Here is a 26,032-nt window from a genome sequence, read left to right as displayed (position 1 = left end):
CATTGTGGTTTTGTTTTTCACATTTGTCTTTAATCCATCTGGAATTTACTTTTCTACATATGAAGAGGGAATGTAATTATATTTCTTTGGTGTGTATAAACAATTGTACCAGCACTATTTATTGAGTAGTCAATTGTTTCCCTTCTGATTTGCAGCCTGTCTTTGATATATCAGGTTTCCCATACATGTGTGGGTCTGTTTCTAGGTGTTCAGCTATTCTTCACCAGTTCCATATTATCTTAATTGTAATAACTTTAAAATAAATCTCTATATGTCATAAGACAACTTTCCTCACTTCTGCTTCTTCAAATTCATCTTGGTGGTTCTTTGCTTTTCCATATAAAATTTACCATCAGTTTATCAACTGCCTTGAAAAAAATAGGTTGGGAGTTTTTTTCACTTGAATGTTCAGACTAATTTGGGATAATGGCCATCTTTGTGAAACTGAACCTTCCCATTCAACAACACGATAGATACATCCTTCTATCTGTGTTGGTCTCTTTTGTGTCTTTCACTGGAGTTTGGCAATATTAGCTGTACCTTATGTATTTTATGTTTAGCTGACTCCTTGGCATCTCGTATTTGTTATTGCTATTGAAGTGGAAGCTTCCCCCCTCAAAAGGTACTTCCAAGTTGTTTGCTGGTATTAAAAAAGCAATTTATTTTGTATGTTGATCTTACATCCAGAAAAACTTGCTCAATTCTCTTATTAATGATTTGTTTTTAGATTCTCTTAGGTTTCCTATATGTAGGTAATCCACTCCTGATGATTGACAACAGCTTTGTTTCTTCTTTATCATCCTTATGTTTCTTTTCCTGTCCTACCTTACTGGCTGGGACTGTCAGTACTTCACCGAACGCAACAAGCATCTGTGAGTATCCTTGTGTTATTCCTGTTTTTAAAGAGTGTGTCCCTAAGGAGTCACCATTCAGTATACCGTGAATTTGAACTGCGGACCTTTTAGTTAGCAGGCGAGCTCTTAACCACTACACCGCCAGGGCTCCAAACGTTTCTATAGGCTTTTGGTTTCTATACTTTATCAATTCAAGCAAGTTCCCTTCTATTTCTTAGTTTGATCATGAACCAGGGTTTTTGCATCCATCGACATAATCACAGGCTTTTTTTCCCTTTAAACTGTTAAGGTGATAAATTAATAGACATGCTAATGTTTACTCAATCTTGCAGTTTTGATATAAACTGAATTTGGTTATGTCTTTTTTATGCATGTATTGCTGGATTTGCTTGGCTAATATTTCATTTAGGGCTTCTGCATCTATTTCTCAAATGAGACTGGGGCTGCAATGTTCTTTCTTGTCTTTCCTTATCTCTTTTTGGAGTCATGCTTGCTAGATACATAAAGAGTCTCAGCATTTCTGCACAGTCTATTCTCAGCAGCAGTTTGTACACGATGGGGGTAGGGGGTCCTTGAACGTCTGGTAGTATTTTCCTGCCCAGCCACCTGGGCGGTACTGCATGCACCCCATTATACCAAACTGTAAATTACGTAGTTTAAAAGGTAAGTTTCTGAACCCTTTAGCAGTCTCTTTGGCATTTGAATTTTCAGTCATGACAGAGGTGGACTTATCAGTCATGAAACAGGCCTGTGAAAATCTCCCTCTGTGACTACAGATCTCTCAATCTCTACTTACAATCCTGTCAATTTTTGCTCTGTATTTTTTAAAACTATGCTGAGATAACATCTTCCTTGTTTCTTTTATCATAATTTAATTTGCCTCTTTTACCTTAAAGTTTTTTTTCCTGATATTAATATAGGTACAGTAGTTTTTTGGAACTAGTTTTTAGAATAGTACTTGTTTGGTATGTTCGTGTCCCTCCCCACCTGCCTCCCCCCACCCCCCGCAACATTTCTAGTTTCTTATGTTTTATGTGTGGCTTTTGTAAGTGACATAACTAGATTTAAAAAATATCCTTATCTGACCACCTTTGTCTCTTAACTGAACATGTTTAGTTCTTTGACACTTAAGTGAATATTGCCACATTTAGAATGTGGGGCTTTCTTTCATCTTGCTTTGCCTATGCTTCCCCCCCCCGCCCCCGCCTTCCCTGCTTTCTATTGAATAGATTAAGGCATTTTTTGTGTTTTTTAATTCCCTCTACTTGAAAGCTCTGTTTCTTTTTGTTCTTTGCTGGTTATCCTTGAACTAACAAAGCAAAATTAATCACACCTTCTCCTCACTTATCGACTATCTCGTTATCCAACATTTCACATTAATGGCAAATGTAAACACGCTACTATCCAACTATTTTGTGTATTAACAATGTACATCCGGCAGTAACAAATGAAGAGGTGTGAGGCGAGAGTAACGCTGGCTCTGACGGTTAAGGTTATGTGTCAACTTGGTTGGGCCATGATTCTCAGTGGTTTGGCAGTTACGTAATGGTGTAATTTGGCAGTTATGTAATGTAATTTGGCAGTTACGTAATGGTGTAGTTATCCTCCATTTCGTGATCTGATGCGGTCGGTCATTCTTTGTTTTTGAATAATGGTGATTTCACATAACTATCTGGTCTTTGGAAACTAACCATGTTGATAAGTGAGAAGAGGGTGTAACTTCTCTATCATCCTCCTGAACAATGAAATGATCTTTAGGATACTTTGTTGCTCTTGTTAGTTGCCATTGTATCAACTCCTACGGTGACCGTATGTATAACACTGTCATGGCTGCATTATCAATCCATCTCATTAAGAGTTTACTTCATTTTAAATGATCCTCTATGAAGCATAACAACCCTTAGTCTTTCCTGATGACATGTCTAAAGTAAGCAAGCTGAAGTCTTGACGTCCTCAATTCTAAGGAGCATTCTGGTTAGAATATTTTTGTGGTTGTTGTTGGTTGCTGCCGAGTCCATTCTCACTCATGATGGCCCCATGCGGGCAGAGTAGAACTGATCTCTAGGGTTTACAAGGCTATGACCTTTCAGAAGCAGATCTCCAAGCCTGTCTTCCAAGGTGCCTCTGGGACGGTTTGAACCACCCAGGTTGCCCAGGGTACATATTTTACCAAATGTAAAAATTATATATATATATATATTTAGTTCTTTCCATTCATTAATATTCTCTTTAGCTTTGCCTAATTTGCTATTTAATCCATTCACTGGGCTTTTAATTTTAATGAACTTTTTTTTAGTTTTAGTAATTTTGATTTTTTAAAAAGTCTGCCTAGTCTTTTTGAACAATGTCTTCTTCTTTTCTCGTTTCCAATTCCTTCTTTTAGATCTTAAATCATTTTAAACATTACTTATTTTCTAGTTTCTAGCTGATATTTTTAATAAAGTTATTAGGGAGGGGTGTCTAATCCTTTTTTGGTTTCTGCTGATTCTCATTTATGGTGACTTGTTCCCTCATATGCTTCTTTTTTTTTTTTTTAACAGTGAATTCACTTTTACTGTTTTTTGGGGGTGGTAGTAAGTAGTACACATCTGAATCCTAAACTTGTATAAGGACAGGTCCAAAGTCACTTAGGGACCCCGTAGAATTCAGTCAAAGAGGTCCACACTTCTTTCTCACTTTCCTGTGCTAGGGCAGAGGGCGGGGGTCCAAGATGGAATTCTCTGAGAATCTTGGCTTTATGCGAAGATCTCATTTCTAACTCTTCACCCTAGTCCTAAACTCTGCCCCCACATGGTCATTGACACCCAAGCCCCTTAGTTACAGAACTGGTAAGCCCCAACCCCCTTCACCCTCAGGGCAGGGGGCCCCAGTGTCAGCTCAGGGGCTGTTTTGTTTTTCGTTCCCTCTTCATTTTTGGCCCCTGAATACTTCCCTGATTTTATTGGGAGCTCATCTGCACATTTAAAGTTTTTATTATTGTTATAATGTAAACACATTTCTAGGGGTTTCTTACAGGAGGGTTTTCAGCTTGTTGGTAAATACGTCGGTCCACCTATTCCAAAAACCCAAAAAACCCAGTGCCCAGTGCCATCTAGTTGATTCCGACTCATAAGGTCCACCTATTCCAACTATGAAAAGAAGCATTTCTAAATTCCATTTATTCCTTTTCTCTAGCTTGTTCCCCCTTCAGGTTTATCCAGTTTTGCTGTGTTGTTTATCATTTAAAAAGTGTGTTTATAAAAGTGTAGTTGCAACTCAGAGGGATTAAAGACAAGATAACTCGCAGACTCAGCTTCTAGAGTCATAGACATTGTTACTACAATTCTTACCACGCTGTTTTATCTTGGAGTCAGTCAGTAACTTTTCACAGTTTAGACCTGTCAAGCAGTTTGCAGAGGAAAAGTGAAAAGAGAAAGAGAGAGAAAAAAAAATTCTGTATACACAACAGCTTATGAAATAACAAAAGACCACACAGAACGCTGAAATTACTATCTTGCCTTCACATCTCGGTCCCTGCTGAGTTATTTCTCCCCCTCTCCCCAAGGCTGCTCCATCCCTCAGCGCCAGCACTTCCAGTTGCAACATCAATCCTCAGGGGGACCTTCCGCTCATTTCGCTCCTCTCCCCCCGACACTCCTCCAATTAATCTGACTTCGATACAAACCTCTGCATATGGTGCAACTTCCAGAACCCCCTCCTCTCGCACCCCGCCCCTCCAAATCCCGGGGAACTCCCGTACACGCAGTGCCACTGGCATTACTCATTCATCCCCATTCAGGCTTCCCCAGCATTTATTAAGGGCGCTCGGCTGTTGCCTCTCACTCTCGCTTTCCTGCACGCAGACCCCTCTCGCTGGAGAGCCTCTGCCTGCTCTCTCGCCAGCTGTGGGAAGTCACCGAGAAACTTCAGCTATGTATCTCCCTGCGATACTGCTCTGTGCCTTCTGGGCTGCGGCGTCGGCGGCGGAGAACTCAGAGGATTGTGACCTCATGTTCGTGAATCTGGACAACGAAATAGACAACGGGATCCCTTCCACCGAAGAACGTGAGTTCACTGTGACTGTTTCCCTGCTAGCCTTAACTAGATGGCCACCTCCCTGGGTCCAAAGAGCGTACACATTTTTTGCAGCTATTGAAATGAGCTAAAAATTTGTTTCTTTTGCAAGGGAGAGAAGTACTTTTGCAAAGGGGGAAGTTCCAAAAAGTTTTTTTCTTAAGAGGTACAAAATGAGCTGAGCCGTACGAAATTGCAGATATTTGACTGTTTTGTGCTACAAAAACGGCAATTTTATAGAGTTCAATTGATTATGCATCGGAATGAATGGCTTCTGTGCAGGCTCAAGACACTGCTTTTCAGATGGTGTCTTTAAAGGGAAGAGGGGTGCTGGGGATGGGTTTTAACTTGGGGCCACCCAGGCAGGTCAGCTTTTTACAAAGCCCACCCAAGGGAGGCCTGGGCGGGTGGGTAACCCGTGTGTGTTCCGCGCTCTAGCCGCGCCGCCCTGCGACTGCCGTCGGGAGCACTCCGAATGGGACAAGCTGTTCATCATGCTGGAGAACTCGCAGATGAGGGAGGGCGCGCTGCAGCAGGCCGTGGACGAAGTGCTCCGGAGCGACCTGCAGAGGCTGCGGGCGGAGCTGGGCCGGCTCGCCGACAGCCTGGCCAGGACCTGCGGGCCGGCGGCCTCGGCGGAGGCCAGGCTGGCGCGGGCGCTGGACGAGCTGCTGCAGGCGAGCCGCGACGCGGGCCGCAGACTGGCGCGCCTGGAGGGCGCCGCGCCGCAGCGGCCGGAGGAGGCGGAGTGCGCCCTGGGCGCAGCGCTGGAGGAGCTGCAGCAGACGCGAGCCGACCTCCGCGTCGTGCAGGACTGGGCGGCCCGGCGCCTCCTGCCCGCAGGTAAGGCCGGTAGGCCCAGCAGGGACCTCCGCTCCCCCGGGCTTTGCTCCGGAGCCGGGGCGCAGGCTGCGCGCAGCCCAGGCGGGCCGCGTTCCAGGGGGGCTTCGGGGAGACGCACAAACAGACACGTGTTTCTGCACGCACAGGGCTCAGACATACCAAACAAGGCGGGAACATTGGCTTAGAAAAGTGTTCCCCAGTCTCGATTAACCAAAAAGGTAGATGTGGAAGTGACAATCCCAGTCTTGAAATAGGCGTCCAGGGCCCCTGACACCCGATCCAACCAGGCGTCGCAGGAGTTCTATTGGCCGGTGAAAACCCTGACCCCCCTCAACGCCCTGCTTCCTCAGTTAGAGATTTCCACTTCATCTAATTTTAGCCTGCCTTTTTTTTTTTTTTTTTTTCCTCCTGTTAGGGGATCTCTGGTTCCCCGCGCTATTTCAGGGCCCAGACTAACTTGTAGGGATGTTTTCCAGCCCCTCGGCCGGCCCCTCCTCCCTGCCGGCTCCGAGCTAGAGGGTTGGGGCGGGATCTGATCGCCTGCAGGCTCGGTGGGAATTTCTGAGGGGTTCCCAGCCCCCGATTCTGTGGAATGAGAGCTTGGGGTGGAGGTCCAAGGGTGTGCCATTGTGATAAAACGGCGGTTGAGGGATTCACGTGGAATAGGTCAGATGTAGGAACCAAGCGGTGTTCGAGACCCCCGCCCCATTGCAGGGACTCTGAGAATCAAGGCCAAATGGGAGATTGGGTTCAAACCAAACGTAACTTGTCAGAGTCTCCATGAATCTCCAAGTAGACGTGGGCTCCCAAAATAATACATTTAAAACATGGTTAAAAGAAATAGAAGATTCAGAGCCTTTTTGAGTTAAAATTTCTAAGAAATGATGTGAAAATCGTTTTGGGTTGATATTAGAAAATTAGTGTCCGAGGTAGGACACTTAGGCTTTTTCTGAGAATCTCAGAACAACAACTTAACACTGCCCTTCCCTATGTGTCTAACACAGCTGTCATTGCGTGGGGTGGACTGAAGACTTACAAGCTTGTGTGAGAGATGTTTCATTTAAAATTACACAGGTTGTACCAGAATATTAGTCTTTCCCAACTCCATGGGGACTTTTTATAAGTACAGAGCAGAGTCTCTTAAACAGGAAGTAGGGCTTCCGAGAGGGAGAGCATGAAATCACATGTCAGTGTGAGTGATAAGGAGGCAAGCTACAATTACGTGGCTATTTTAGCGAATGAAATGCCTTGTGTTTGCAAATGTGAAAGATCATGGTACGTGCAACCTCCCAGAAAAGCTGAGGAATGACCCTGATTTCCATCTTCGCCTCTACATGGTACTTGGAGCAGAAGAGGGAGGAATTCCTGAATTCTGACATGTTCATTTCTTATTACATCCAATAATATGTTTACCCACATGCTCTGGTCTCCTGCCAGCCTTGGCTTTTAAGGGATTCTTATTCATTCTGTTGTCGGCCTTCTAAGAAGCCGGTTTTAATTTTGTTTGGTCTTTGATGATGTAATCAGAAAGACCTATTAGATAAAAAGCCATTCAGACATTTTTGAGGGGTGTCAATAGCCTCAATCACTGATCCCCAGAAGAAGCCCACAGAAAAACCAAACCAAAACAAAACAAAAAAACTGCCAAGAGGCAGTTTCTGTCCATAAACTCATGTGGGCAGTGAAACCTGGAGAGGAAGCTGGTCTCTGAGACTCAGTCGAGAGACCCTTTGGAATGCAGTCCTGGCTGCCCGGGCTTACTTACACAGGAAATCAGCTAAGCAGGTTGCAGGCGGCACCCTTTGTACATCACTTCATTGAACCACTACAGAGACTATCTCAGATGCCTGTGGATTTGCTTATCTTTTGTTCCATGATCTTTATTTGATTTAATTAATGAACGAGAGAAAATCCACCTAGAAATTTCATCTGAAGAATTAGTGCCTTGTTAAAAAATAATTTAAAAAAAAAAGCTTTGAAAATTCAAATTGTGTAGTGAAAAAGTTAATACCAACGATGACAGGAACAGTTTGTGCTTTAGTGTTATCGTTCCTGTTACGGGGTCTCCTGAATCTCAGTACCTGCTTTCAGGGTTACTGAGGGAGAAGGCGCACGTCTGTTTAATTGTTTCTGGACAGAGCCTTGTCCGGAGCCACGTGCTGAAGTTTACCATCATGTATCATACTTTACACGGATGTTTGGCTTCTGCAACTTCTGTCTGTCTACTGGTTAGCCTTTAAATGCTTTGGGAATTTGCTGTTCAAAGTTATCCATGGCAAGTCTGTAGGATGCTATAAAGTGAATACCTAAACCCAAACCCACTGCTGTTAGGTCAATTCCAACTCATAGCAACCCTCCAGGACCGAGTAGAACTGCCCTGTAGGGTTACCAGGGCTGTAGTCTTTATGGGAGCAGACTACCACTTCCTTCTCTCTCGGGGCAGCTGGTGAGTTGGAATCAGCAACCACGTGATTAGCAGCCAAGGGCTTTAACCACTGTGCCACCAGGGTTTCTTCTTGTAAAGTGAATCCCTAGTCCTAATTTAGTTGTTTTTTTAATTCTTTCTTTATCTGGGCTTTCATATATGAGGTTAGCATAAAGCAGAGCTCATCTCTTAAAGGTTTTAGCACTATCATTTCCCGGAGACCTAGAAGGTCTTAACTCAGTGTCTCCAGCTCCCTGACTGACCACGTAGCTTTGAGATGAACAGAAGTGGGTAGATTACTGAGCTCCCAAGCCCAAGCTGGAAAAAAGCCCTCTTCCTAAATGTTCTTTGCTAGAAACACATTCTCCACTGGGCCCCTTGGAAAAACTCACGTCCCTTGAAGGTTTTTTTTATTAGTACTCAGATAGTATTTAGAAGCATGTGGGCTACATGAGAGCTTTTAAGGATACCCTCCATTTCCGCAGCTCTCCTCGCATGCTACACACTTGTTGCTTACAGACTCGTGGAATATTAGAAGCAGACTGAAAGAGCCTTTTACAGATCACACTAAAGCCTAGAGCAATTTGAGAGCTTGTGAAAAGCTGTAAAACCATTAGTTGCACAGAAAACCGCGCTCTAGCTCTTGTAGCCAAATCTTCTATTAAGAGGAAACGTAGTCCTCAGGTTAAGGAAGTGGCCTCTGCAGCCAGACTGCCCAAGGTCAAACGCCAGTGTTGCCACTTTACCAATTATATAACCGTAAACAAGTTACTTAGCCTGCCATGCCTCAGTTTCCCCATCCATGGAATGGGGACAATAAGACTACCTCTCAGGGTTGATGTGAAGATTAAAATAACATGAAAAGTGATTAGAACAACACCTGGCACATAGTGAGCACCCAGTAAGCACTGGTCATTTTTACTATTATTGCTTTTCAACATTGTTGCCTTTCAAAGGTAGTTGTGTACCTAGTTGGTGAAGTTTACAGTATCTGAGAACATGTGATACATTACAGTGTATTCAGCAACAATGTAACTATTCTAGAGTTTTGGTTTTTTTAAAAAAAAGCACGTTGACAATGGCTGAATGGGGTGAGCGTGATCCATCGAATTTCCCAGGTTTATTATTTTAGAGGCATCCTTGGGTGGTACAAACAGAAAGGTTGGAGGTTTGAGTTTACCCAGAGGTACCTTGGAAGAAAGGCCTGCAGTCCACTTCCCAAAAAATCGGCCATTAAAAACCCTATGGAACACAGTTCTGCTGTAACACATATGGGATCACCATGAGTCGGAATCCATCCAACGGCATGGTGAAGGCAGACAGAGGGAAATGGGTGTGCCTGTAAGTTCTTGGAAATTATAGTGTCATTGCCTGGAGTTAGCTTAGCAATCAACATTAAAAAACAAAACAATAAAACCAACAACATCCCCCCTCCAAAAAAAAAAAAAAAAAAACCCAAAACAATTAAAAAAGGAAGCAGGCTAATTAAGTGGGGAAGAAGTTATTAAAACACGTTTTTCATGATTTTATGGGTTTGGACTACTTTCCTCCCCTGCGCACCTTCTCTATATAGGTGTTTTGTTTATCTGAGTAAGAAAATCAGGTTTCCTTATCCTCGTTTTCTTTACAGAGGTGACACCTAGGCCCTTCAAGCCGTAACGTGATGCCGCATACCATGTCCAGTTGTAGTCACTAAAATGCCTATGCTAAAATCCCTAAATGCCAGCAACACTTCTGAGTGAGTCTGTGTTTTCTCTCACACCCTTCTCCATACTTTTTCCCTGCTATAGGTTGTGAAACAGCGATTTTATTCCCGATGCGTTCCAAGAAGATTTTTGGAAGCGTACATCCGATGACACCAATGCAGCTGGAGTCTTTCAGTGCCTGCCTTTGGGTCAAAGCCACAGATGTTTTAAACAAAACCATCCTGTTTTCCTATGGCACAAAGAGGAATCCATATGAGATCCAGCTGTACCTCAGCTATCAGTCCACAGTGCTCGTGGTAGGCGGAGAGGAGAACAAACTGGTTGTGGACACTGTGATTCCCGTAGGAAGGTGGAGCCACCTGTGTGGCACCTGGGCTTCAGAGACAGGGAACGCGTCCTTGTGGGTAAACGGAGAACTGGCGGCCACCACGGCAGAGATGGCTCCAGGTCACGTTGTTCCTGAGGGAGGAATCCTGCAGATAGGCCAAGAAAAGAACGGCTGCTGCGTTGGCGGTGGCTTTGATGAAACTTTGGCCTTTTCTGGACGAGTCACAGGCTTCAATATCTGGGATCACGTTCTCAGCCCTGAAGAGATAAGAGAAACTGGAGGAGCGGAGTCTTGTCACATCCGGGGAAACATCGTTGGGTGGGGAGTCACAGAGATCCAGCCACATGGAGGAGCTCAGTACGTCTTGTAAGGGCTGTGAAACTCCACTTGAAGCCAAAGAAAGAAACTCATGTTTTAAATATCATGGTTGGGAAGGTCTAAAAACCTCAATGCATTAATAAGAACACTTGAGACTAATGAAGGAGAGAGCTGCGACCAATCTTTATTTATCCTGGCAAAATACTGAATAAACAGTTGAAGCGAAGATATTGGAGAAGGCTTTTGAGGATATTGTTACTAGACTTATGCCATGGTGCTTTCAGATTAATGCCGCGTCTTTGTCAGATAAACTCTCAAAGAATTAAAAAGGACTGTGTTGCTAAACAGAAGGACAATTGTTTGACTTTCCTTTGGTTAATTTTGTTTTGGGAGAAGAGTTTTACATTGGCAGAATAATGAAATAACATTTGTTGTTCATTATTCATTGTTATTGGTGTGTACCTTATAAACAATGATAAAACACGTTTATACTGCAATGTGACTTAACAAATATAAATGTAGTTTACATGTTATAACTGAGTGTCACTTTTTTGGAGGAGATACTTGTATAAGTTATATTGTAAAATGGTTTTGTGTTAATTTTATTAAGACTATTTTTGTAAAGCTCTGCTGTAAATAAAATATTTTATAAAACTAACTCATATTGTCTAATTATATATTTAAGAGGTGTTCTGGAGCACATTTATACTTTCCTCTTCATGTAAAGAGGAGAGTCATTTTCAGAGATTAATCTATTATGTAAACAATAATAGTTAATATCGTTAGAAATCAACTGTAGAGTTGTTTCAAACTTCGACTCCCTCGAATTCATATGGAAGAAATATGATCTTAGTTAAGTCAGTTCATCTCTCTGGGTTTTACTTTTCTCAACAAAAATTCAAAGAATTGAAGAACTAATGATCTATATAGGTCCCTTCTAGTTTGATGATTCTATGAGCTTACGTAGCTCATGGAAAAAAAAAAAAACAGTACACAAATTACCACTGCTTCCCAGATACGTGTGATGCCTGCAAGCAGTGGCTTAGTACTGTCATTGGGGGAGATCTAGAAACTGGACAAGAGACAATGACTCCTGCCCTTAAATCACACCCATTCCCTTACCTCCTCATGAAGGGGAGGACAGTCAAGCCCCCTTACATTGCAGATGGGGCGTTAACTCCCCACCACGCTAGTGTTCTCCTCCTGTAGGGTCTACACGAGGGCTGGTAGGGGAGCATTTTGAGGCAACATCACAACTTTGCTGCTGAATGTCAGTGGGAAATATGGTAGAACCACTAGAACCACAGTGGTGATGCATCTGTCCATAGACAGGGCCCGAACACAGGCCACTTCTTATTCATGAGGTCTGCGGAATGCTTGGACCTAGGACCCCAGCAGGGCCAGGTGTAATCATCAAGCCACATTTTGTACCTAACTAGCTGGGTATCCTTGGACAAGTAACTTACATTCTCTGAGTCTTCTCTAAAAAATGAGAGAGCTGGACTCTTGGGGCCTTCCAGCAATAAGACTCCATCAATCTAAGAATCTTTGAAGATGTCATGACACAGGTACAGCTTTATCGCACACTTGAGAACCACGGAACCAGGCTGACGAGTCTCTAAGGAAATCTCTTGCTGACCTGGGCTGTTAGGCCAGTCTCTGACTCTTGGAGATTACCTAACTCAAGGTTGCAGGTTACAATGTCCCTGTCTGTATGACTTGAACTCTCCGCTGAGAAAAGAAATACTGGGCTCAGCCTTCGGCAGAGTTCAGCACGCTTTCTGTTCTTTTTCACCAGCTGGTTCAGCATGAATTAGATCTGTTCGAGAGACGGAACTCAAGATGACGCACGCCAAGCAAGATACTTGCAAATGCACATACTGGCAGAGTTACATGTACGAAAACGTTTTATTTTTATGGTGATTACATGTCGAGGGCAAAGAAGAAGCGAATAGAGGAAAATAAAGCAATCCTCCGGATTAAAAAAGAAGTTTCATCTGAGACAGCAGTAAATCTGAGTATGTATTCCAAGGACTTCTAATTGTTCCCTGACATCCATTTTCTCTTTTTTCTTTAATAACAGGGATCTGATTTTAGTAGCACATATGGCCACTTGGAGTAAAGACTACACTTTCTAGCATATGACTAAACTCTGACCAACACTGAAATATTGTATGTGATTCTCAGAGAACGAGCCCCTCTTTCCCTGCCTGGTCCTGACTGGCTGGAATGCAGCTACGATGGCTGGAGTTTCAGCATCCCCTTTAGACCATGAGATTTAGCCCAACAATATAGAAGAAACTCGGGTCTCTGATGATTGTGAAGCCGCCCCACCAGCCCTGGGCTGTCTGCCCCTCAACTGCTTTTACATGGGAGAAAAGTACACTTCTATCATTTTTAAATCACTATTGATCAGCTGTCTAAATTATTCCTTATCCAGTAGCTTTTATTCCTTCACAGAAAAGACCATGTACTTTATTCTCTGAAAACACTCATAGTCTACACTTAGAAAATACATTTCACAGACTCTCAGGAAGTAGGCTTTTTTTTTTTTTTTTAAAACAATCAATAGAACTTAATGACTGTTAGAATTTACAGCGTCAGTAAAAGGGAAAAACTAAAAAAAAATTTTTTAAAGTGTCAGCATGCTTGCTTGTCACATTGGCAAGCAGTTTCATTCACTGGAATAATTGAGAAGGATGCTATAAAGGAGAAAATAAAACGTGTGTCTGTAAATAATACAGACTAGGCTATATGTCTAGTGTATATGTATTTATTTATTTATCCATGTGTGTGCTAGGCTGACGAGCTCTCCTGGGACTGACCTGGCTTTAGCGCTGCAAATCTGCAAAATCCCCACAGTCTTGGGCAAACTAGGAAGGTTAGTCAGCCTAGTATGTATGTATTTATGTCCATCAGAGTAACATTTTTGCAGAAATAACATAGGAACAAAACAGATATGATATATGTTCCTTGTCTGTTTCAACACACATTGGCTCTAAAGTATTAATTTCTTCATAATAACAAGAATATTTAACTACTAAGCATGTATCATAGAATTTTAGAGCTTGTTATTTACAATAACTTCATTTTAAGAAAGAATTAGGTTTACAAATAAAGAAGAAAATGATAATCGAGTTTTATTTCTTGTCAAATCTCACACTGGAAAGCTCTTTTTTGCGAAGTTTACTAAGGCCAAATATTTTCAAAATTGTCTTTTAGTCACTTAAGAAATAACAAAGTTTAAAGCCTTGGTCAAAGTAACTGTGTATGTTCACCTATGCCTTCCTGAATTCAGTGAACTTGAAAATGCAGATTGTTCATGATTGAATTCAGTTTTATAAATGGTGGCATGTAGAGAAAAGCCTGCTGAGCTTGAGGTCTGTTAGAAATCCAGTGTTCAAATCCTGGCACCATCACCTCCTACCTCCAAGATGGCAGCCTGCTGACTAATCTCAATTAAACTAAGCCTTAAAGGCCTTGATTGGCTAAGAAATTAGGGATAACAGGATTTGTCTACCTTAAAAGAAAAAAAAAAAACAAACTCAGTACCGTCCAGTCGATTTCGACTCATAGCGACCCTAGAGGACAGAGCAGAACTGCCCCATAGGGTTTCCAAGGAGCGCCTGGTGGATTCGAACTGCCGACCTTTTGGTTAGCACCTGCAGCACTTAACCACTAGACACCAGGGTTTACTGAAGGGTTATTGTGAAAATCCTATAAATGGGGACAATGTACTTTGTAAGTAGAAGAGTTATCTCATAAAATGTTTTTCCAAGTTGTTCCCAGTGGATTAAAGCATACACAAGCAAGGAAACAAAAACAGAAACAAATAAATGAATTGAGGATTCCCTCACATTGTGGGCGTTTTCCGAGTCCAGCACGTAGATGTCGGTAGCTGTGCGGGCCTTACTCTGCTTCACAGCGACATCTGCTGGTGAAGTCAGGGAGGTGCAGACTCTGCCTTTCACCAGACCCAAGACTCGGTTAACAGTTGCCAGAGGTCCTGTTGTTCCAAGATGTGCCTTTGTCTCTTGATCCATGTGTGAGTTAACTTTTTGCACCATTATACCCATATTTCATTACGTCTAATAATATTCTGCTTGAATACACTGTAAAAGGTTGCTTAGTAGCCTTGTTTCCTAGAATATTTGACTAATGAATTATTTCCCAACAACTTGGAATATGGGGCACTTAAAGCCTTTTCCTTTAAAAGTAACGGTATGGTGACTTTTTAATGGTCAATCATCTCCCAAAGGAGCCATGGTGTTGCAGTGGTTAAAGTACTTGCCTGTTAATGGAAAAGGATGGTGGTTTGAACCCACCAGCCACTCTGTGGGCGAAAGATGTGGCAGCCTGTTTCTGTAGATTACAGCCTTGGAAACCCTATGGGGCAGTTCTACTCTGTCCTGTAGGGTCACCAAGAGTCGAGTTGACAGCAACAGGTTTTGGGTTAGAATCATCTCCAAAGCAATAATGAAACTCCAGAAATGCGTATGGTTGAGGTGGAGCAAAGACGGTAGCTTAGATACATGCGCCATAACTTCCCCCTGCGCCAAACACCCCCCAAAAAACAACTGAAATGAAGTAGATAACAGTCTGGAAACACTGAACATCAAAAAAGGTCTAGGAGCTGAACTGAACACCAACTGGAAGGAAAAAGTGAGATAGTGCAAAAAACGAGGACTAACATCGAACAGAGGAGCTCAGCCATCTGTCCTGGCAAGATGCCACCATCTTAGGACAAAGCCAGCAGTGACCCTGGGTGACGAAAACAGCAAGACAAATTCACAACTTTCCGAAAAGGGTCAGAGAAACTCTACAGACATACATGGAGAGAGCAAGGATCCAGAGGTGGAGACTCAAGAGTGGTGGCCCCTAGCCTCAGGGGTGAGTGGTGTGCACAAAGTGGTGGACCGACACAGTGTTGACAGGAGGTCTCCCACCCAGCTGAGCCCAGGTGGCCCCCCTCCTTGAGCTCAAGTGGGGACAGGTTCTGTTCGCTGGCTGCAGTGGACACATACCCTAGGCAGAGGGACACACTCCTCCTCACCCCAACCTCCTGATCAGAGGCAGCAGAGGGTCCCACACCCCAGCCACCTTGCCTGACTGGGAGACCACAGCACGGGCCTCTCTTCTACCCTTCTACCCCACCCACCTCATCCACTACTGTCTACCTGACAAGTGGGATTAGGCACACCCCCGTTCAAGTGCCTGCCCACCACCCATACCCTCCTGAGGAGGCGTGACTATGTGTGCATCCCCCACCACTCCTTCAGCCTTCCCCCTGCCTGGCACAGGGGGTGCAGTGCCACTGTGCTCACATGCACTCAGTGCTACTCCCTCCCTCGTCCCATCTTGTCAGGGGTGGGGCACCACAACTGCATTCACACTACCCTGCAGCCACTTCCTCTCTCCTCCCATCTAGTGCAAGGTGGAAGCAGCGCAGCTGTGTATACATCCATCCGCTATGCCTTCCTCCCTCCCCTTTCCCAGTGCGAGATGGAGGTGCCGAGACTGTGCGTGCATCCCCTCCACTGCCCCTTCCTCCCTCTCCCTTGCCAGTGGAAGGCAGCATGACTGCCAGTGTATCCACCCAGCATGCCTCCATCCCTCACCCCTCCCATCAAAAGGCAGAACGCTGCACCTGCACACCTAGCATAAGGTGGAAATGTCACCTGCTGCACCTTCCTCCCTCTCCCTGCCCACAGACAGGCAGATGTGGCATGGGTGAGGGTGCATCTGCCTGCCATTCCTGCCTCCCTCCCCTTGCCTAGGAGGAAGTAGAGGTAGCATGACTGTGTGCGTGCCTGCCCGCCACCCTCCTTTTACCACCCACACCTCCCCCTCAACCAGCAAGAGATGATGAGCCCTCTCCTACTCACCCACCATGCCCACCATACCACCCAATCTACCTGCACAGAGAGCACACACTTCCCACTCCTGTGCCACCAAACCCAAGACAGAGACCAAAGCCCAATCAACCCACACTCAGCCTTCTTGCAAAACCAGTAAAAACGGACCTGAGCTCCCACACCTACCTACCTACCCCAGTCACATGGAGACAGGTAGGGAGTATTCCAGCATGGCCAGTCCAGCAACCAGAGCACCATGGCAGCCATGCCTGCCAGGAATTATCAAAACAAACAAACAGACCAAAAAAAAAAAAAAAAAAACAGGACCCAGCAAACAATTATACAATTAAAAAATAGAGATAATAACCCCTTAATGTCTTGGAGACAACAGACAATAGCAAGCCACCTAAAGAAGCAGGGCAAGATAGCTCTAGCAAGTGGCCAAAATAAAGAACTAGAAAACCTACCTGAGGGAGAAAAGGTAATGGAGCTACCTGATCAGGAATTCAGAAGTCTTATGTCTTAGTCATTTAGTGCTGCCATAATAGAAATACCACAAGCTGATGGTTGTCCTCCATATAGGAAGCATGGCCTAACCAAGTTGATACACACATTCAATCCATGACACCTTATATATCCAGGACCCTATAGGGTCCTCAAAGGAATCAAGGAAAGCACATATAAAACTAAGGAAAACACAGACAAAAGTGAGGAAAACACAGACAAACCTATGGAAAACAGACAAAATGGTAGGAGAATTCAGGAAAACAATACAAGAACAAAATGACAAAATAAACAGACAATTGGAAACCCTACAAAAACAGCAATTAGAAATCCAGAAGCTTAATAAAATTTCAGAAATGGACAATAACTTACATGTGGAAATAGAGGAATAACTTACACATGATCAGAATCCCAGAAGCGGAGAAGTCAACAAAAAGTGCAGAGAACATTGTTGAAGAAAACTTCCCCAATATCATGAAAGACAAGAAGATAACCATCCAAGAAGCACAACAAACCCAATACAGGATAGATCCCAAAAGAAGAACACTGAGACATATCATAATCAAATTTCCCAAAACCAAAGACAAAGAAAGAATCCTGAAAGCAGCTTGAGAAAAACAAAAGATCACCTACAAAGGGGCATCAATAAGACTAAACTCTGATTACTTGGCAGAAGCCATGCAAGCAAGAAAACAATGGGATGACATATATAAAAACTTGAAAGAAAAAAACTGCCAACAAAGAATTATATATCCAGCAAAGTTATCCCTCAAATATAATGATGAAATTAGGACATTTCCAGACAAACAGAAATCAAAGGAATTTGTAAAAACCAGGACAACTTTAGAAGAAATGTCACAGAGAGTCCTTCGGACAGAAAACTAGCAACACCAGACAACAATCTGAGATTAAAACACATGACAATATTAGCCAGATATCAACCCAGATAAAGAACTCTCAAAGATAAAATAAACCTAAAAGATGGAAAACAAGGAACCAGAGATGTCAATCTGTAACTGACGACCACTTCAAAACATAAAAGAGAATAAAAGGTATAGGTTTAGAACTTCCAAATGGAGAGAAAGTCAAGGCAATATCAAGAAATAAATGACTGCTTTAAACTTAGGAGGAAACCCTGGTGGTGTAGTGTTTAAGTGCTACGGCTGATAACCAAAGGGTCGGCAGTTCAAATCTGCCAGATGCTCCTTGGAAACTCTATGGGGCAGCTCTACTCTGTCCTATAGGGTTGCTATGAGTCAGAATCAACTCAATGGCACTGGGTTTGGTTTTGGTTTTAAACTTAGGAAGATAAAGGAAAACTTCAGGGTAAGCACAAAGAAAGCTAACAAACCTATTCATCAAAATATTAAAGAAGGAACTCATGAAGACTCAGTACACACAAAACCAGCAACAATGAAGGAAATGAAAAGTCACAATTAAAAAGAACTCAGCACAGAAAATTAAATGGAATGAAGAAACCCACAATACCACAAAAAAAAAGAAGCATAACAAAATGACAGGAATAAACTCATACCTATTGATAATCACGCTGAATGTAAATGGCCTAAATGCACCAGTAAAGAGACAGAGAGTGGAAGAATGGATAAAAAAGAAAAGAAAAGAAAAGAAAACATGACCCATCAATATGCTGTCTGCAAAAAACACACCTGAGACAAAGATATAAATAAACTAAAACTTAAATTATGGAAAAAGATATATCAATCAAACAATAACCAAAAAAAAGTAGGGGTGGCAATATTAAACTCTGATAAAGTAGCCTTTAAGGGAAAATCCACCATAAAAGACAAGGAAGGACATTATATAATGATGAAAGGGTGAATCCACTAAGAAGACACAACCATAATAAATATATATGCACCCAATGACAGAGCTCCAAAATACATAAAACAAACTCTAACAGCACTGAAAAGAGAAAAGACATGTACACGATAATACTAGAAGACTTTAACACACCACACTTGGTGAAGGACAGAACAACTAGAAAGAAACCCAACAAAGACACACAGAAGATCTAAATACCACAATCAACCAACTTGACCTCATAGACATATACAGAACCCTTCACCCAACAGCAGCAAAGTATCCATTCTTCTCCAATGCTCATGAATCATTCTGCAGAATAGACCACAATTTAGACCACAAAGCAAGCCTCAACAAATTAAAAAACATCAAAATAACACAAAGCATCTTCTCTGATCACAATGCTATGAAAACTGAAATCAATAACAGGAAAAGTGAGGAAAAAAATCTAATACATGGAAACTGAATAACACCCTGCTTAAAAACTGCTGGGTAATAAAAGAAATCAAGGATGAAATTTAAAAAAAATTCTTAGAATCAAACGAGAATGAAAACACAATGTACCGAAACCTTTGAGATATAGCAAAAACAGTGCTCAGAGGTCAATTTATGGCAATAAACACACATGTCAAAAAAGAAGAAAGGGTAAAAATCAAAACATTAAGCCTACAACTTGAATAATTAGAAAGAGAGCAGCAAAAGAAGCCCACAGTCACTAGAAGAAAGGAAATAATAGAAATTAGAGCAGAAATAAATGAAACAGAGAACAGAAAAATAATAGAAAGAATCAATAAGACTAAAAGCTCGTTCTTCAAATGGAGAAAATGAAAATAAGAAATGAGATGGGTGACATTACAACAGAATCTACTGAAATAAAAAGGATCATAGCAGAATACTACAAAAAATTGTACTCTAACAAATTCGAAAACCTAGAGGAAATGAATACATTTCTAGAAACACACTACCTACCTAAATTAATACAAACTAAGGTAGAAAATTTGAAAAGACCCATAACAAAAGAAGAAATTGAAGGAACCGTAAAAAAACTCCCAACAAAAATAAGCCCTGGCCCAGACAGCTTCACAGGAGAGTTCTACCAAATGTTCAGAGAAGAGATGACACCACTTCTACTCAGACTATTCCAGAACATACAAAAGGAAGGAATATTCCCAAATTCATTTTATGAAGTCAGCATAAACCTGATACCAAAACCAGGCAAAGACATTACTAAAAAAGAAAACTACAGAACAATATCCCCCATAAATTTAGATGCAAAAATTCTCAACAAAAGCCTAGCCCATAGAATTCAACAGCATATCAAAAAATAATACATCATAACTAAGTGGGATTTATAACAGGCATGCAAGGATGGTTCAACATTAGAAAATCAATCAGTGTAATCTGCCACATGAATAAAACAAAGGAAAAGAATCACATGACCGTCTCAATCAATGCAGAAAAGGCATTTTATAAAGTCCAACACCCATTCCTGATAAAAACTCTCAGCAAAATAGCGATAGAAAGGAAATTCCTCAACATAATAGAGGTAATTTATACAAAACCAACAGCCAACATTATACTTAACAGAGAGAGTCTGAAAGCATTTCCCTTGAGAACAGGAACCAGACAAGGATGCCCTTTATCACCACTCTTATTCAACATTGTATTGGAAGTCCTAGTGAGAGCATTACAGCAAGAAAAGGAAGTAATCGGCATCCAAATTGGTAAGGAAGAAGTAAAACTATCCCTATTCACAGACATATGATCCTATACATAGAAAATCCCAAAGATTTCATAAGAAAGCTATTGAAACTAATAGAGGGATTCAGCAAGGTGGCAGGATACAAGATCAACATACAAAAATCGGTTGGATTCCTCTTCATCAACATAGGGAACTCTGAAAAGGAAATCAGGAAAGAAATACCATTTACAACAGCCCTGCAAAAGATAAAATACTTAGGAATAAATCTAACCAGGGATGTAAATGACTTATACAAATTAAATTACAAAACACTACTGCAAGAAACCAAAAGAGACCTACATAAATGAAAAAACTTATCATGCTCTTGGGTAGGAAGTGAAAATGTCAATACTATCCAAAGCAACCTACAGATATAATGCAATCCTGGTCCAAATACCAATAGCATTCTGTAACAAGATGGAAAAACTAATCACCAACTGTATATGGAAAGAAAAGAGGCCCTGGATAAGCAAAGCATTATTGAAGAAAAAGAACAAAGTCGGAGGCCTCACACTACCTGATCTCAGAACCTGCTATACAGCCACAGTCTTTAAAACAGTCTGATACTGGTACAATGACAGACCCATAAACTAATGGAACAGAATTGAGAACCCAGATGTAAATCCATCCACCTATGGACAGTTGGTCTTCAACAAAGGACCAAAGTCCATTAAATGGGGAGGAGACAGTCCAGTTGACAAATCTTGCTGGCAAAGCTGGATATCTATCTGTAGAAAAGTGAAATAGGATCTATATCTTACATCATACATAAAAACTAACTCAAAATGGATCAAAGACCTAAATATAAAACCTAAAACTATAAAGATCTTGGAGGAAAAAATAGAGACAATGCTAGGGGCCCTAATACATGGCATAAATAGAATACCAAACATAACTAAAAATGCACACACAGCAGAAGATAAGCTAGATAAATGGGACCTCCTAAAAATTAAACACTTATGCTCATCAAAACACTTCACCAAAAGAATAAAAAGAGAATCTACAGTTTGGGAAAAAAAATTTTTTTTAGCTACAACATATTTCACAAGGGCCTAATCTCTAAAATTTATAAAAAACTTTAACACCTCAATAATAAAAAACAATCCAATTAAAAAATGGGCAAGGGATATGAATACACACTTCACTCAAGAAGACACTCAGGCAGCTAACAAATATATAAAGAAATGTTCAAAATCATTAGCAATTAGAGAGACGAAAATCAAAACTACAATGAGATACCATCTCACCCCAACAGTATTTGCACTAATTAAAAAAGCAAATCAAATGTTGGTGAGGTTTTGGGGAGACTGGAAGTCATATACACTGCTGGTGGGAATGTAAAATGGTACAACCACCAGAGAAAATGGTATGGCACTTCCTCAAAAAACTAGAAACAGAAATACCACATGATCCAGCAATCCTACCCCTAAGTATACACCCTAAAGGAATAAGAGCCATAACATGAATAGACCTATGCACACACATGTTCACTGCATCCTTATTCATAGTAGCAAAAAGATGGAAAAAACCTAAGCGCCTATCAACAGATGAATGGATTTACAAATATATACACAATGAAATACTATGCAACATAAGAATGATGAATTTGTGAAACATTTCACAATATGGATGAATTTGGAGGACATTATGCTGAGTGAAGTAAGTCAACCACAAAAAGAGAAATATTGTATGAGGCCACTATTATAAAGTAACAACAAAAGGTTTATGCACCGTATTATGGATTGAATTGTGGCCTCCAAAAATGTGTGTCAATTTGGCTAGGCTATGATACCCAATACTGTGTGATTGACTGTCTACCATTTTGTAATCTGATATGATTTTCCTGTGTGTTGTAAATCCTACTTCTATGATTAGTGGCAGTTATGTTAATGAGGCAGGAATCAATCTACAAGATTAGGTTGTCTCTTAAGTCAATCTCAATTGAGATATAAAAGGAAGAAGTGAGCAGAGAGACAGGGGGATTTCATACCACCGAGAAACAAGAGTCAGGAGAATAGTGTGTCTTTTGGACCTGGGGTCCCCACGCTGAGAAGCTCATCAATCAGGGAAGATTGATGACAAGGACCTTCTCCCAGAGCCGACAGAAGGAAAAAGCCTTCCCCTGGAGCTTCACCCTGAATTTGGACTTCTAGCCTCCAAGACTGTGAGAGAATAAATTTCTCCATGTTAGAGTCATCCACTTGTGGTATTTCTGTTACGGCAGCACTAGATAACTAAGACACACGGAAAAAAAAAAGATGAAGAAAGAAAAAAAATTCTTTGATGGTTACCAGGGATAGGAGGGAGAGGGAGGGAAAATTACCAAATAGACAGAAGAGACGTGTTAATACTGGTGAAGGGAAAGGCAATAAACAATGTAGGAGAAGTCAGCACAACATGACCAAGGCAAGAGAGGTCAGTGAAAGGAAGGCAAGAATAAAGGGCAACTAAGGAAACCCTGGTGGCGTAGTGGTTTAAGAATTCAGCTGCTAACCAAAAGATTGGCAGTTCAAATCAACAAGGTACTCCAACAGTTCTACTCTGTCCCATAGGGCCACTATGAGTCTGAATAGACTCAATGGCAACTGGTTTGGGTTTTTTGTTTGTTTTTCGGTTTACGGTAAATACTGTAGCATAGACAATCCTGCAACAGTAGTATTAACAAACACTAATTTACAAATGGATACATAGGTAGATAGATATGCCGAGAGTCATGAGAGGGTGTAAGGGTGCATGCTCGCCGACAGATACAGGCTTGGTGGTGGCTGTTTCTACATAGGCGACTGTAGGTGCTGCGCATATATTAATACAAACAATAGAGCACACATGGGGCACAGTCAGGGAAACCTCTTCCACGTTAGAGAAACATCTTGCGAGATGAAGTTCCTAGGCATGAAGGCAAAGAATCATAGACTTGGGGGATATCTACATCAATTGGCATAGCACAGTTTATAAAGGCAATGTTCTGCATCCTAGTTGGGTGAGTAGCATCTGGGGTCTTAAAAGCTTATGAGTGGCCATCTAAGACACAACTATCGGTCTCTTCCCATCTGGAGCAAAGAACAGTGAAGAGAACCACAGACTTAAGGGAGTGATTATTCCAAAGGACTTATGGACCACATGAACCACAGTCTACACGACCTGGTAGAACTAGATGGTGCCCGGCTACCACTAACGACCACCCTGACTGGGATCACAACACAGTGTCTCAGATAGAGAGGGAGAAAAACTGCAGAACGAAAAATCAAATTCAAAAAAAAAGATCAGACTTAACAGGTCTGACACAGACTGGAGGAACACCCGAGACTATAGCCCTAAGACACCCTCCTGACCTGGAACTGAAGCCATTCCCAGAGACCACCTTCCAGCCAAACACTAGACAAGCCCATAAAATAAACAATAACACCCGAGAGGAATGTGCTCCTTAGAACAGCCAATTTTTTTTTTTTTTTTTTTTGGTTTATGGTAAATATTATAGCACCAAAAGGGCAATATTTGCCCAGAAGCAAAGATAAGGCAGGAAGGGATAGAAAATCAGGATGAAAGTAAATGGAGAACCCAGGGCAGAAATGGGGGGAGTGCTGACACATTGGGGGGAATGAAGCCAAGGCCGTGAAACAATGTGTGTGCCAACTATTGAAGGGGAACGAATTTGCTCTGTAAACTTTCACCTAATCACAATAAAAGAAAGAAAGAAATGCATATGGTTCTGCCTCCAATATTTTAATACGGATCTGGTAGATGGCAGATGCTCAATTAGTGATGACAGTGACTATGATGATGATGATGACGGTGATAAGAAGAATCCTAGTAACCAGGAGCAACTATGAGCCGGGCACTGCGTGAAGTACAGATGCTTTACTGACCCTATAATAATGTGGTACAATATTATTACTGCCATAATGAATGAGGGACAATTTTCTATCCCAAGACAGCTCACCAATCAGTAGTTTGAATTTTGTTATCACAGAGAGAACGAAATGAGGTGAATTTATCATAATTAACTAGACAGTCTTTTCCAGGCTATTGCCATTAAGTCAGAAAGGAATTTGGACCCTTGCTGAGACAATATTACCTTTTCTTTCCAAAGGCTTTCTATGTGTTTCAAATTATTTGAGGTCATCTTACGACTTGTGCCAGGCATGGTGACGGACAGGCATATTTCCTTATTCTGACCCCTGATTCGCAACGCAGCCAGAGGGACATCGCTGCTTTTGGTTTCGATAGCAGTGGTATGTACTGCAAGATTCCAAATAAAAATTTGGAAAGGGTTTCCCTACAATTCATTGCAGTTGGAGACACCCTCATTTTAGGGGTCTCTGATAATACTGTCAGCTTCTTAGATGGTAGATACACAATTCATGCTGAACTAAGCATTGGTTGTGCTTTTATTTTCCAATACTGGACCGCTTCAGTGTAAAACACTCTCCCACTCTGAAAAGTTTCTGATGTTACAAAATATCAAATAACTTTTCCTATGATCTAAGCAGAAAACAAATTCACTATCCAAGTAACATCCTTGTTATTATTATTTGCTTCAAGGGGAAGCATTCAATATTTCTCAACTAAGTATAATTTTAGCTGCAGTTTCTTTCTTTTTTGCGTGTGTGTGTAGATACCCTCTGTCAGATTAAGAATGTTGTCTTCTGTTGTTAGTTTGCTGAGAGTTTTTATTATAAAGGGGTTTTGAATTTTACTGAAGGAGAGATTTAAAATTTTGTTTTTGACATTTAGACCTTTGTTCCACCTAGAATTAATCTATGTATGTATTGAGATAAACCATTATCCCAGAAATATTTATTGAAGAGTATATATCCTCCAGGACAAAGATCCCCTGCCATATGTGCAATTTCTGTGTGTACACTGGATTGTTTCTGGACTGTACTCTATTTCATGGGTTACCTTCCTGTTCTTGCACTGGTGCCACACTGTCTTAATGACTATGGCTTTACAATATGTTTTGATATCTGGTAAGGAAATTACCACTTCCCAATCATCACTTTTCTCCTGCAAAATTGTTTTGGTTATATGTTTCATGTTATCTTACTTGGAAATTTTAAAATCATTTTCTCATCTTTCATGGAAAGTCCTATAGGGATTAAAAAAAAATTCATTGAATTTATGGATTAATTTATAGAAAATGAGTATCTCTGTTACATCAAGTCCCCCTATCCATGAACATGGTATATTGCTCCATTTGTTTATATTTTATTTAATTACGTTCAATAAAGTTTTATTATTTTACGCTCAAAAGTCCACATACTTTCCTCAGGGTATCTTATATTTCGCTACTTTAAGCAATATTTTTTAAAAGCTTTATTTATTTTAAAACATATATAACAAAAAAATTTTCATTTTAATATTTAAGTGTACATTTTAATCATATTTAAGTGTACAATTCAGTGACACTCATTACATTCACTATGTTGTGTACCCATCACCACTACCTATTTCAAAAGTTTTTCATCATCCAGAACATAAACTCAGTACCCGTTGAGCAATAACTCCCTATCCCTCCTCCCACCTGCCCCTGGTAACAACTAATAAACTTTTGTCCCTATGCATTTGCCTATTTATGTATTTC

General features: G+C 41.3%; 2 protein-coding genes across 14 annotated transcripts in view; one reads left to right on the top strand and one right to left on the bottom strand.

Annotated features, from left to right (window-relative positions):
• The window catches only part of VEPH1 (ventricular zone expressed PH domain containing 1), a 275,970-nt gene that overhangs the window by 189,134 nt on the left and 60,804 nt on the right, over positions 1–26,032 (bottom strand). Inside the window, exon 5 of one of the 13 annotated variants that reach the window (XM_049867695.1) lies at positions 10,381–10,466. The exons of the other annotated variants lie outside the window; for them this stretch is intronic. Within the exon in view, the coding sequence (XP_049723652.1) occupies positions 10,453–10,466 (14 nt within the window). The 3' untranslated portion in view covers positions 10,381–10,452. Of the gene's footprint in view, positions 1–10,380; positions 10,467–26,032 lie in introns of those variants that run through there. 13 annotated transcript variants of the gene reach the window in all.
• On the top strand, positions 4,766–11,133 carry PTX3 (pentraxin 3). Its single transcript, XM_049867696.1, has 3 exons — positions 4,766–4,898; positions 5,346–5,750; positions 9,966–11,133. Exons 1-3 carry the CDS (start codon positions 4,766–4,768, stop codon positions 10,577–10,579), a joined length of 1,152 nt encoding a protein of 383 aa, XP_049723653.1. The 3' UTR covers positions 10,580–11,133.

Source organism: Elephas maximus, chromosome 23 (assembly GCF_024166365.1).
Source record: "Elephas maximus indicus isolate mEleMax1 chromosome 23, mEleMax1 primary haplotype, whole genome shotgun sequence".
In the NCBI taxonomy this organism is placed as follows: domain Eukaryota; kingdom Metazoa; phylum Chordata; class Mammalia; order Proboscidea; family Elephantidae; genus Elephas; species Elephas maximus.
This window is presented reverse-complemented; position numbering and strand designations above follow the sequence as displayed.

What these genes read in the sequence shown, in the direction of transcription:
- PTX3 (XM_049867696.1), top strand. Translation starts at nt 4,766, where the DNA reads ATGTATCTCCCTGCGATACTGCTCTGTGCCTTCTGGGCTGCGGCGTCG. An exon ending in GATCCCTTCCACCGAAGAAC is followed by an intron (nt 4,899 to 5,345) that starts GTGAGTTCACTG and finishes TCCGCGCTCTAG; the next exon opens with CCGCGCCGCCCTGCGACTGC. An exon ending in CCGGCGCCTCCTGCCCGCAG is followed by an intron (nt 5,751 to 9,965) that starts GTAAGGCCGGTA and finishes TCCCTGCTATAG; the next exon opens with GTTGTGAAACAGCGATTTTA.